The sequence below is a fragment of the Bufo bufo genome, chromosome 2 (genome assembly GCF_905171765.1).
Source record: "Bufo bufo chromosome 2, aBufBuf1.1, whole genome shotgun sequence".
Taxonomy (NCBI): domain Eukaryota; kingdom Metazoa; phylum Chordata; class Amphibia; order Anura; family Bufonidae; genus Bufo; species Bufo bufo.
The window spans coordinates 539,573,687-539,587,532 of NC_053390.1; the positions used below are offsets into that span (position 1 = coordinate 539,573,687).

General features: G+C 40.2%; 1 protein-coding gene across 1 annotated transcript in view; it reads left to right on the top strand.

Annotated features, from left to right (window-relative positions):
* The window catches only part of ANXA3 (annexin A3), a 53,405-nt gene that overhangs the window by 12,461 nt on the left and 27,098 nt on the right, over nucleotides 1–13,846 (top strand). The window contains exons 5-7 of the mRNA XM_040418027.1: nucleotides 1,054–1,167; nucleotides 9,146–9,236; nucleotides 13,489–13,568. Coding sequence (XP_040273961.1) covers nucleotides 1,054–1,167; nucleotides 9,146–9,236; nucleotides 13,489–13,568 — 285 coding nt within the window. The remainder of the gene's footprint in view (nucleotides 1–1,053; nucleotides 1,168–9,145; nucleotides 9,237–13,488; nucleotides 13,569–13,846) is intronic.

Here is a 13,846-nt window from a genome sequence, read left to right on the forward strand (position 1 = left end):
GGGGTTGCGTAAAAATCACAAGCATCCGCAAGCAAGTGCGGATGCGGTGCGATTTTCACGCACGGTTGCTAGGAGACAATCGGGATGGAGACCCGATCATTATTATTTTCCCTTATAACATGGTTATAAGGGAAAATAATAGCATTCTGAATACAGAATGCATAGTAAAATAGCGCTGGAGGGGTTAAAAAAAATAATAATAATAATTTAACTCGCCTTAGTCCACTTGATCGCGGAGCCCGGCATCTCCTTCTGTCGCCTTTGCTGAACAGGACCTGTGGTGATGTCACTCCGGCCATCACATGGTCCATCACATGGTCCATCACATGGTCCATCGCATGGTCCATCGATAATGTGTTGGATCATGTGATGACCGGAGTGACGTCACCACAGGTCCTGTTCAGCAAAGGAGACAGAAGGAGATGCCGGGCTCCGCGATCAAGTGGACTAAGGTGAGTTAAATTATTTTTTTAATTTATTTTTTTAACCCCTCCAGCGCTATTTTACTATGCATTCTGTATTCAGAATGCTATTATTTTCCCTTATAACCATGTTATAAGGGAAAATAATACAATCTACAGAACACCGATCCCAAGCCCGAACTTCTGTGAAGAAGTTCGGGTTTGGGTACCAAACATGCGTGATTTTTCTCACGCGAGTGCAAAACGCATTACAATGTTTTGCACTCACGCTGAAAAATCGCGGGTTTTCCCGCAACGCCTGTCTGAAAGAGGCCTTATTGTCTGTCTGTTATTCCAGCAGAGTCTGTACCTTAGCAGAGATGTGAACCTACCTTTAGGCCTAATTCACCTTTCAGAGGTTTTTATGAAACGGTGCGGCACATGTATGACAGGTCTGATATGGTGCAATTCTAGTTGTCATGTGCTGTAGGACTGCATGTGGGTTTACTATGAATCTCTGCAGTTTTAGCAGTAAAAGGTGTTCTAGCTTATCTCACCTGTACAAATCTGCGCATGGGCACCCTCTTATGTAGAACTGTATCATTGAATCTAAACTCCCAGTACTAACTTTTGACATTTCTTTCATGCTTAGGAACTAAAGGATGACTTGAAAGGTGATCTTTCGGGAAACTTTGAACATCTTTTGGTGTCTCTCATATTGCCTCCAGCGATATTTGATGCAAAACAGCTGAAGAAGGCTATGAAGGTAGATGGTAGTAAAGGATGAAAAATCAATTGCACTGTATTTCACATGTGGTTTGAAGTAGTTCCTTAGTAAAGATTCCTTGTGCTGGCCATGCACACATTTGACATGGGGAAAACTTATTTTTACATGTTAGTGGTCAACAAACGATTGTTTGGCTGATAGCTATTGAATGTGTATGGGCACCTTAAATGAAATGTGTCACCATGTTATCCTAAACATGATTATGGGGGGCCGCCATCTTGCCTGAGCTGTTCTGAAAAGCATTAAGAAAATTGCTTTAAGGCAGCCCCCTGGGCCATAGACACAATGGTCAGAAGGGGACATCACTGACTTCTATGGAGAGTTTTTTAGGCATGCTCTGGGATCTGTGCAGAAGTCATTGTACAAGGAAAGAATAGAGAAGATTTGACAATCATCTATTGTGAGTGGTGGATCTTGTCTTATCTATACACTGAGATGATATCATTACAGGCAGGACTAGAATGACAGATAAGCAAATAACTACAATGAAGTGATGTGTGCATACCAGGAAGTGGCGCCTATTAGGCTTAGTGGCCAGTGCAAAAACTGCAAGATGTTTTTTGTTTAAATATAATAATGGACATGGGGGAAAAAAACATAATCAAAAATGTTTTAAAATATAAAAACGTCATTTAAACAAAAGGGCATTTTCTGATGACACATTCCCTTTAAGACTTGCAGGAAAAATTTGAAGCTACTTGTTAGCTGTTTATTTTCCCCATTACAAAATTTCATTAAAGGGTTTACAGACTGTAGCAGTAACCTGCAGGTATATGGGATGGGACCACTGCAGCCAATTACTGTCCTCATTGGTATACCACTGAGGACAGTGATTGGCTGCAGTGGTTCTGGGCCAGGTATCTGTAAACAAGCAGCAGCAGGATAACCAGACATGCAGAGAACAGTGCCCAGAGAAAGAGGTAAGTATTCTATTTATTTTTTACATTTTACAGCCTTTGGGGGCATCTCCAAGATTTTTAATTATCTCGGGCAACTCCTTTAATACTGCATTTAGGAAGCAAAAGAACAGTAAAGGGAAAAAAAAAATCCGTGCAAAAGTGTCCATAGCCATTAAAGGAATGTAACCTAACATAGTAACATAGTTTGTAAGGCTGGAAAAAGACATCTGTCCATCCAGTTCAGCCTGTTTATCCTGCAAATAAATAATTTATTTTATGTTAAAAAATATTTAAGAATTTTTGGTGATACGTTTTTCAATGTCATTATTTTTCTTTTCCATGCCACTATATTTAAAAAAAACTTTAACCCCTGCTGTTTTCACTCTGGTTACTGAGTCACATAATAGGATGACACATCTGTAGACATCATTTTTCATCAGTCATCTCATTATCACATCATCATAGACATGAATATAATGAAGAAAAATATGTACTTATATAAGACAGGATCATACTATTCACAATAGGTGATGGTTTCACATCCTTCCCCTCCCTGCTCCCACCAAGCAGGCCTAGAAAACTCCCGTAGAGGTCTCCAGATTCCTATGGTCGATGTTGCTGCCTTAAAGGATATTTCTGAATGCTGTTAACAGCGTCTCAGGCAAGATGGGCTATCCTCAAAATCATATAAACTAAGAATAAATTACATTCAGAAAATAAAAACAAATTATAAAAAAAATTGTGTCAGTATCTGGTTTTAATTAGTACATTCTCTTTAATCTGGCCATAAATAACATTTATTGTTAAAGGGAATCTGTCACATAGAACATGGTGTCTGAGATGCAGGCAGCGTGTTATAGAGCGGGAGGAGCTGAGCAGATTGATGTATAGTTTTATGGACTATAGTTTTAAGATTCAGTAATACCTGTAATTTATCCATTTATATTCATGCGCATTCTGGGCTTAACATAGAAACATAGAATGTGTCGGCAGATAAGAACCATTTGGCCCATCTAGTCTGCCCAATATATCTGAATCCTATTAATAGTCCCTGGCCCTATCTTATATGAAGGATAGCCTTATGCCTATCCCATGCATGCTTAAACCCCTTCACTGTATTTGCAGCTACCACTTCTGCAGGAAGGCTATTCCATGCATCCACTACTCTCTCAGTAAAGTAATACTTCCTTATATTACTTTTAAACCTTTGCCCCTCTAATTTAAAACTGTGTCCTCTTGTGGTAGTTTTTCTTCTTTTAAATATGCTCTCCTCCTTTACCGAGTTGATTCCCTTTATGTATTTAAAAGTTTCTATCATATCCCCTCTGTCTCTTCTTTCTTCCAAGCTATACATGTTAAGGTCCTTTAACCTTTCCTGGTAAGTTTTATCCTGCAATCCATGTACTAGTTTAGTAGCTCTTCTCTGAACTCTCTCTACAGTATCTATATCCTTCTGGAGATATGGCCTCCAGTACTGAGCACAATACTCCAAGTGAGGTCTCACCAGTGTTCTGTACAGCGGCATAAGCACTTCACTCTTTCTACTGCTTATACCTCTCCCTATACATCCAAGCATTCTGCTGGCATTTCGTGCTGCTCTATTACATTGTCTTCCCACCTTTAAGTCTTCTGAAATAATTACTCCTAAATCCCTTTCCTCAGATACTGAGGTCAGGACTGTGTCAAATATTCTATATTCTGCCCTTGGGTTTTTACGCCCCAGGTGCATTATCTTGCACTTATCCACATTAAATTTCAGTTGCCAGAGTTCTGACCATTCTTCTAGTTTTCCTAAATCCTTTTCCATTTGGCGTTTCCCTCCAGGAACATCAACCCTGTTACATATCTTTGTGTCATCAGCAAAAAGACAAACCTTACCATCGAGGCCTTTTGCAATATCACTTATGAAGATATTAAACAAAATTGGTCCCAGTACAGATCCCTGTGGAACCCCACTGGTAACATGACCTTGTTTTGAATGTTCTCCATTGACTACAACCCTCTGTTGTCTGTCACTCAGCCACTGCCTAATCCACTCAACAATATGGGAGTCCATGCTCAATGACTGCAGTTTATTGATAAGTCTTATATGTGGGACAGTGTCAAAAGCCTTACTAAAATCTAGATATGCGATGTCTACTGCACCTCCACCGTCTATTATTTTAGTCACCCAGTCAAAAAAATCTATAAGATTTGTTTGACATGATCTCCCTGAAGTAAACCCATGTTGTTTTTCATCTTGCAATCCATGGGATTTTAGATGTTCCACAATCCTATCCTTTAATAGGGTTTCCATTAATTTGCCTACTATTGATGTCAGACTCACTGGTCTATAGTTGCTCGATTCCTCCCTACTACCTTTCTTGTGAATGGGCACGACATTTGCCAATTTCCAATCTTCCGGGACGACTCCTGTTACTAATGATTGGTTAAATAAATCTGTTAGCGGTTTTGCCAGCTCACCACTAAGCTCTTTTAATAATTTTGGGTGTATCTCATCAGGCCCCTGTGACTTATTTGTCTTCACCTTAGACAGCAAACTTAGAACATCTTCCTCTGTAAAGATACATGCATCAAACGATTTATTAGTCATCCTTTCTAGTGGAGGTCCTTCTCCTTCTTTTTCTTTTGTAAAAACTGAACAGAAGTATTCATTAAGGCAGTCGGCTAGCCCTTTATTCTCTTCTACATACCTTCCGTCCTTTGTTTTTAATTTAGTTATTCCCTGTTTTAATTTCCTTTTTTCATTTATATATCTGAAGAATGTCTTATGCCCTTTTTTCATAGACTGAGCTAGTTTTTCTTCTGCCTGCGCTTTAGAAGTTCTTATAACTTGCTTGGCCTCTCTCTGCCTAATCTTGTAGATTTCCTTATCTTCATTGCTCTGTTTTTTTTTATAATTACAAAATGCTAGCTTTTTATTTTTAATGATTTGGGCCACTTCTGCTGAGTACCACAGTGGTCTCTTCCTTTTTTTGCTTTTACTGACAAGTCTAATGCAATTTTCTGTTGCCTTCAATAATGCACCTTTTAAGTAGTCCCATTTCTCCTGGACTTCATGTAATCCGTTCCAGTCTGATAAGGACTCATTTATGACTAATTTCATTTTTGAAAAGTCTGTTTTTCTAAAATCTAAAACTTTTGTTTTTGTGTGGTGGGACTCTTTCACAGTTCTTATATTAAACCACACTGACTGGTGATCACTAGATCCCAAGGTTTCGCCTACAATGACATCATATACCGAATCCCCATTTGTGAATACCAAATCCAAAATGGCCTCCCTCCGGGTTGGCTCCTCAACCACTTGTTGTAGAGATAACCCCAGTAGGGAATTTAGAATATCTGTACTCCTGGTAGAACTTGCTATTTTGGTTTTCCAGTTTATATCTGGAAGATTGAAATCTCCCATAATGATAACTTCTCCTTTCATTGTCATTTTAGCTATTTCTTCAACTAGTAGATCATCTAGTTCTTTAACTTGACCAGGTGGTCTATATATCTGTGGCGAAAGCGGTTCGTGGGGTCTGCAGTGCGTACGGTGTCAAGTGGAGTGCTTGGAGTCCCCGGAAAGCACTAGGAGCATTCATTCAACGGAGGTACCCGGTCGGGGTGCCAGGTGATCCGTTACAATATCACACCCACACGAGTTACTGCATGGTTAGCAAACTGCAACGTAACCCAAACTGACTCTATGTTGGCCTCACCAACTTGTATTAGGTTAGATTTAATGCTATCTTTCACATACAGGGCCACTCCTCCTCCTTTCTTGCCTTCTCTGTCTCTTCTGTATAAAAAGTACCCTGGTATGGTTATGTCCCAGTCATTTCTTTCATTAAACCATGTCTCCGTAACAGCCACTAAATCTACATTCTCAGATGCCATTATTGACCCAAGTTCATAGATTTTTTTTACCTAAACTGCGAGCATTTGTAGACAGGACTCTGAGCTTATCATTTCTTAACCTCTGTGCTTCTGACCTGTTCTGGCATTGTTTCGGGGGGCAATTGGACTCTTTTATTTTCACTCTTTTGCCCCCCCCTTCCTAGTTTAAATACTCTTTCGCAAATTCTTGGAGTTGTTCACTGAGTACATTTGTTCCTTTGAGAGAAAGATGCAAACCATCTTTTTTGTACAGTTCCTTTCTATTCCAAGTAGAGCTATCATGAGAAACAAAGCCAAATCCTTGCTCTTGACACCATTTACCAAGCCATATGTTGAACTCCTTTATGCGCCTCTGCCTATCATTCTGAACATTATGCACAGGCAGAACTTCAGAAAATGAAATGGTGGATGCAAAATCCTGTACGTCATTACCAAGTGTGATAAAAGATTTTTTCACCTCTGACACTTCATTGCAAGCCAGGTCATTTGTCCCTAGATGGACAAGAACATCCACGTCCCCTTCCTGCTTTGCTTGCTTAACAATATTAATAATACGTCTTCTATCTCTTCTAGCAGTAGCCCCAGGGAGACATCTCACAAAACCATTTTCTTTAAGCTCCACACTTCTTATGATTGAATCACCCAGCAACAGCTGCTTCCTTTGAGACTTCACTTTATCTTTTTTGTTGCATACATTAGACATAGGAGTCGATGGTTTCTCACCCTCTGTGCTTGAGTCCATATCCATGTTGTCCTTACATTCTGAGAGTGCTGCAAATGAATTATGGAGAACCACCGACTGTGGGACATGTCTTCTATCCACCACTAGTCTTCCAGAACCTACAGTACCCCATCTGCCATTTCTGGGCGTCCTCTGTGGCAGTGGCATTGCAGCAGTCCTAGCTGGAGTTTGTTTAACAGATAATTTAAATATTTCAGATTTCAAAAATGAAATTTCCTGCTGCAGTAAGGAGAACTGTCTACAGATCTGACAGCATCTGAATCTCCAAAGAGGGGAACATGAAATAAATGCACAACAAGGAGACGGTCCTATCAGTGATTGACAGCCTTCCCTCTATGACTGTATACAGAGATAGCTGTCAGTCACTTACTGAAGACAAGTAGACGGTCCTATCAGTGATTGATAGCCTTCCCTCTATGACTGTATACAGAGATAGCTGTCAGTCACTGACTGAAGACAAGGAGACTGTCCTACCAGTGACTGACAGCCTTCCCTCTATGACTGTGTATACAGAGATAGCTGTCAGTCACTGGCTGAAGACAAGGAGGAGGTCCTATCAGTGACTGACAGCCTTCCCTCTATGACTGTGTATATAGAGATAGCTGTCAGTCACTGACTGAAGACAGGGAGACGGTCCTATCAGTGACTGACAGCCTTCCCTCTATGACTGTGTATACAGAGATAGCTGTCAGTCACTGACTGAAGACAAGGAGGAGGTCCTATCAGTGATTGACAGCCTTCCCTCTATCACTGTGTATACACAGATAGCTGTCAGTCACTGACTGAAGACAAGGAGGAGGTCCTATCAGTGATTGACAGCATGCCCTCTATTACTGTGTATACAGAGATAGCTGTCAATCACTGATAGGACCGCCTCCTTGACGTCATAACTTAGAATGTCCAGGAATTAAAATGAATACATTTCAAGTTTTATATTTTTTTAACTCGTTTTATTGAAGTTTAACAAGTAAGGCATGTTACATCAGGACAAAGCAGGGGTAAATCCCACGCAGGGGATGCATTGACATCATATTATAACTCAAGAATGTTGCATCAGGTCTAAAGAGGAATCTTTTCTCGATCAGACATAAGAAAACAGCGGGAGTATTGAGGCATTAATCTAGAGCCCGAAATCCACATATTATCATACATCAGGCATATGGACGATATCGGCCACCGAATACATACATGCATTGTCAAAGGAGATGAGCACCACTCTCCCCACACCTTGTGAAACTTTTGTGGACATTTTCTGTGAATAAATACAATTTTTTCCATACTCACAGCGTCATTGACCAATGATTTCCATTGACCTAGTGTGGGTGCTCTATCAGCCATCCACCTCATAACAATGGCTTTTCTAGCAAAGAATAAAGTATTACTCAAGAATACCCTGTGGTGATGCCCCCAAACCTCTTCATCTAATATCCCCAGAACACAAATTTTGGGGCATAACGTGACTGCAGTGGGAACCATAGTTGTCAGCATCTCTATTACTGCATTCCAGAAGCCTTTTAAGTACGTGCAATCCCACATGAGGTGCCAGAAGTCAGCACCATCCTGCGAGCACCTATGGCATCTATTGTGTGATATCCTGCCCATTTTGTGTAGTCTAGTGGGCGTTGGGTAACTTCTGTGCAGAATAAACAGCTGAATCAGCCTGTTATTAATTGATGGAGAGACCCTTACTGGAGCCATCAGGGCTTCATTCCAGTCATCAGCCGTTAGAGAAGGTATTGAGTTCCTCCACCTTCCCTCAACAGCAAGAGGGTTCATCCGCATTCGGTTGTTGAGCAGATGCGTATAAAGCACAGAGATAATACCTCTCGGACCCTGTGATCTTAGAACACCTATTAGGGGGTATTTTGAAATTTTCCGACCTCCTGCCCCGAATTGAACTGTTAACGCGTGCCTCAGTTGCAGATACCACATTTCAACTTTTTCCCATAAAACGATATATCAATCTTCTCAGCTCCTATTGCTCTATAACATGCTGCCTGTAGATTATTTAGCATTTTCTTGGTGATGGGTTCCCTTTAACAAATTGGAAAAATCCACATAGATTAGAAGGTAATGACTGACCCCAAGTGTAACGTGTCTCTAAGCGCTATGTGACTCGGCAGTGACTTGTCTCTAAGCGCTATGTGACTCGGCAGTGACTTGTCTCTAAGCGCTATGTGACTCGGCAGTGACGTGCCGCTTTGGGACAAGTCACCAGTCATCTGTCTCTCTGGAAGCTTACAAGACTGGGACCAGAAGACCTGAGAAGGGAGCCAGAGCAGCGGGGAGCAGGTGAGTATATTATGTAACCAAAAACTTGTCTATACAAATCTATACGGTTAAATGCATATACTTGTTTGTTAACATTTAGTTTTCTTTAGAAATCAAAATTAATGCTAAAAACTCACTTTATTTCCTTTACTTTAATGTCAAGGGTACAGGAACGTCTGAAAATATCTTGATAGAAATCCTGGCATCACGAACTAGCAAGCAGATGAAAGAAGTGGGGGATGCTTACTACTCAGGTACATAACCAGTGATCAAGCTCATATAAGTCCAAGTTCCCAAGTGGGACTAAAATGCAAAGTCAATAAAGTTTGAAAATATTATAATAAGGTATAAAAAATAGGGGACCAACACAGATGCCTTTACGGGTCAGCCAGTTTCATAGGTACAAAGGCTGACCGATGACCTTTAAAAAACATTAACAGAATTTATTTATTTTTTAACCCCTTAGGGACGCATGACGTACCGGTATGGCATGTTTCCCGAGTCCTTAAGGACCCATGACGTACCGGTACGTCATGAGTTTAAAATGAGATTGCGGCGCTGCTGGGGTTAATCAGAACAGGATGCCGGCTGAAATCATTCAGCCAGCATCCTGTCACAACGCCGGGGGGGGGGGGGTTGTGACAGGGGTTTGCTGCGCTTTTTGCTGATTCTGATCAGGGCCAGGGACCGCGGGGATTAAACTTCAAAATGCCCCATATACATTTTTTTTCCACCCCCCCCTGCACCCCTGAATGGTTTTATGGCGGCGGGTGGTGCAGGGGGGGGTGTTGCGGGAGGTGGGCGGAGCGGCAGGCGGGATCGCGATCCCCCGCCCACATCCCCTTGAATAATCGTTGGTGTACAGTGGTATACCAGGGTGTCAGCACATTGCTGACACCCTGGTATAAACGGCTGACATCTGTGATGCGATGTCAGCCGTTTAACCCTTTCCATACAGCGGTCCGTACGGACCGCTGTATGGAAAGAGTTAACAGTAAGATGCGGCTCCCTCCCCCTCCCATCGGGGGGGGGGGCTGCTGTGCCTTTGCAGCCCCCCGACAGGATGGGGTGACAGAGGGAGGGAGCCCCCGTCCTTACTCTTCCCCGTCTGCGAAGTTGTGGCCACAACTGAGCAGACGGGGAAGGTTCCCATGGCAACAGGACGCCTTCTCAGGCATTCTGCTGTCCATGGTGCTGAACAGATCTGTGCTAAAGGCATAGATCTGTTCAGACAAAGTGTAAGTAAAATACAGTACAGTACAATATATATTGTACTGTATTATACAGACATCAGACCCACTGGATCTTCAAGAACCAAGTGGGTCTGGGTAAAAAAAAAAGTTAAAGTGAAAAAAAAGTAAAAATCTAAAAACACATTTATCACTGATTAAAAATGAAAAAAAAAAAAAAATTCTCTACACATGTTTGGTATCGCCGCGTCCGTAACGACCTGATCTATAAAACGGTCATGTTACTTTACCCGAACGGTGAACGCCATAAAAATAAAAAACTATGATGAAATTGAAATTTTGCCCACCTTACTACCCAAAAAAGGTAATAAAAGTGATCAAAAAAGTCGCATGTACACCAAAATTGTAACAATCAAACCGTCATCTCATCCTGCAAAAATCCTACCCTACCCAAGATAATCGCCCAAAAACTGAAAAAACTATGGCTCTTTGACTATGGAAACACTAAAACATAATTTTTTTTGTTTCAAAAATGAAATCATTGTGTAAAACTTACATAAATAAAAAAAAAAAAGTATACATATTAGGTATCGCCGCGTCCGTATCGACCGGCTCTATAAAATATCACATGAGCTAACCCCTCAGGTGACCACCGTAAAAAAAATAAAAACGGTGTAAAAAAAGCCATTTTTTGTCATCTTACATCACAAAAAGTGTAATAGCAAGCGATCAAAAAGTCATATGCACCCCAAAATAGTGCCAATCAAACCGTCATCTTATCTCGCAAAAAGTGAGACCCTACTTAAGATAATTGCCCAAAAACTGAAAAAACTATGGCTCTTAGGCTATGGACACACTAAAACTTTTTTTGTTTTAAAAATGAAATCAAAACTTACATAAATAAAAAAAATTGTATACATATTAGGTATCGCCGCGTCCGTGACAACCTGCTCTATAAAATTACCACATGACCTAACCTTTCAGATGAATGTTGTAAATAACAAAAAAAAAAAAAAAAAAAACGGTGCCAAAAAAGCTATTTCTTGTTACCTTGCCGCACAAAAAGTGTAATATAGAGCAATCAAAAATCATATGTACCCTAAACTAGTACCAACAAAACTGCCACCCTATCCCGTAGTTTCTAAAATGGGGTCACTTTTTTGGAGTTTCTACTCTAGGGGTGCATCAGGGGGGCTTCAAATGGGACATGGTGTCAAAAAAACAGTCCAGCAAAATCTGCCTTCCAAAAACCGTATGGCATTCCTTTCCTTCTGCGCCCTGCCGTGTGCCCATACAGCAGTTTACGACCACATATGGGGTGTTTCTGTAAACTACAGAATCAGGGCCATAAATAATGAGTTTTGTTTGGCTGTTAACCCTTGCTTTGTAACTGGAAAAAAAAATATTAAAATGGAAAATCTGCCAAAAAAGTGAAATTTTGAAATTGTATCTCTATTTTCCATTAAATCTTGTGCAAAATCTAAAGGGTTAACAAAGTTTGTAAAATCAGTTTTGAATACCTTGAGGGGTGTAGTTTCTTAGATGGGGTCACTTTTATGGAGTTTCTACTCTAGGGGTGCATCAGGGGGGCTTCAAATGGGACATGGTGTCAATAAACCAGTCCAGCAAAATCTGCCTTCCAAAAACCAAACGGCGCACCTTTCACTCTACGCCCCGCTGTGTGGCCGTACAGTAGTTTACGGCCACATATGAGGTGTTTCTGTAAACAGCAGAGTCAGGGCAATAAAGATACAGTCTTGTTTGGCTGTTAACCCTTGCTTTGTTAGTGGAAAAAATGGGTTAAAATGGAAAATTAGGCCAAAAAAATGAAATTCTCAAATTTCATCCCCATTTGCTAATAACTCTTGTGCAACACCTAAAGGGTTAACGAAGTTTGTAAAATCGGTTTTGAATACCTTGAGGGGTGTAGTTTATAGAATGGGGTCATTTTTGGGCGGTTTCTATTATGTAAGCCTCGCAAAGTGACTTCAGAGCTGTAGTGGTCCCTAAAAATTGTTTTTTTGTAAATTTCAGAAAAATTTCAAGATTTGCTTCTAAACTTCTAAGCCTTGTAACATCCCCAAAAAATAAAATATCATTCCCAAAATGATCCAAACATGAAGTAGACATATGGGGAATGTAAAGTCATCACAATTTTTGGGGGTATTACTATGTATTACAGAAGTAGAGAAACTGAAACTTTGAAATTTGCTAATTTTTCCAAATTTTTGGTAAATTAGGTTTTTTTTTTATGCAAAAAATAATAATTTTCGACTTCATTTTACCAGTGTCATGAAGTACAATATGTGATGAAAAAACTATCTCAGAATGGCCTGAATAAGTCAAAGCGTTTTAAAGTTATCAGCACTTAAAGTGACACTGGTCAGATTTGCAAAAAATGGCCAAGTCCTTAAGGGGTTAATACCACTTCCCCTAAAAATAAAGGTTTTAGTTCATAATATGTAACTCAAAATGGTTAAAAGAATATAATTTGGGCCATGGGCAAAAAACAAGCCCTCATGTGGCTCTTGAAAGAAGGGGGATGAAAAAAAAACAAAAGTACCACAAAGTCAAACATACACCACAATCCTTCAAAGGGTAAACAAGATTGTGTGTTTCTATAATGTATAACAGCAGACATACATGAAATGGTGCTGTTTTCATATATTATTCCCATAACTAGCAATATGACTATATTTGTTTGAAAGGTCCCTTGGTGATGAGCTGTTGACATGTTGTCTGTCCAACCTCCTCCTCTTCTTGGCCATTGTACATTTTTAGGTAACCCAGTGCAGGTGCCACTGTTATGACAAGTTCACCAGCCCTTTGTTAGGTTTGAAAATCCCTGAAGCACAGGAAGATGCCGTTTTTGTAGCAGGCTATGTGAGTGGCAGGTTTAAGTAGGCCATTAAAAAAAAAACAGACAATGGACAACCCCTTTAAAGTGCTCTTCTGAGGCCATTGGTTGTCTGTGGTAGTCAGCAGTTACGTCATCGCTGCGGTCAAGTAAACAAATCCCGGAGAAGAGGACTGGAGTAGCAGCAGTGGATTTGGTGCATAAGTATTTATAATTTTTAATATCTAGCTGTATTGTGTCTACAGGTCCTACCCAGGCTTATGTGTGTCTGTGCTTACGGACTACAAACAAAACATCCCTTTCTCTGATCCTGTAGTCATATTTCCATCTTTCTCCTAACAAGCTTTAAAATGTCATCTTTAGATGCATTGTAAAGGTAGACATGCTCTTGAGTTATTTGGTACTTCTTTTAGTTCTATTTTGTCATCATTAGCCAGATATGTGTTTTTTTCCTTGCAGTATATGGTAAAAGCCTTGGAGATGATATCAGTTCAGAAACATCAGGTGACTTCAGGAAAGCATTGCTGTTCTTTGCCAATGTAAGATTTATTTAATTTTTTTCTGAACACTTTGCTAGAGGGGTGTTTTTATAGGTAAGTTGAATCTGATACATTTTCTACTGGAAACTTAGGGGGAAATTGATCAAACCGGTGGAAAGTAGAACTGGGTTAGTTACCCATAGAAACCAATCAGATTCCACCTTTCATTTTTGACAGCTCCTTTGAAAAATGAAAGGTGGAATATGATTGGTTGCTATGGGTAAAAAAGCCAGTTATACTTTACACCAGTTTGATAAATGACCTCATTAGTGATAAAT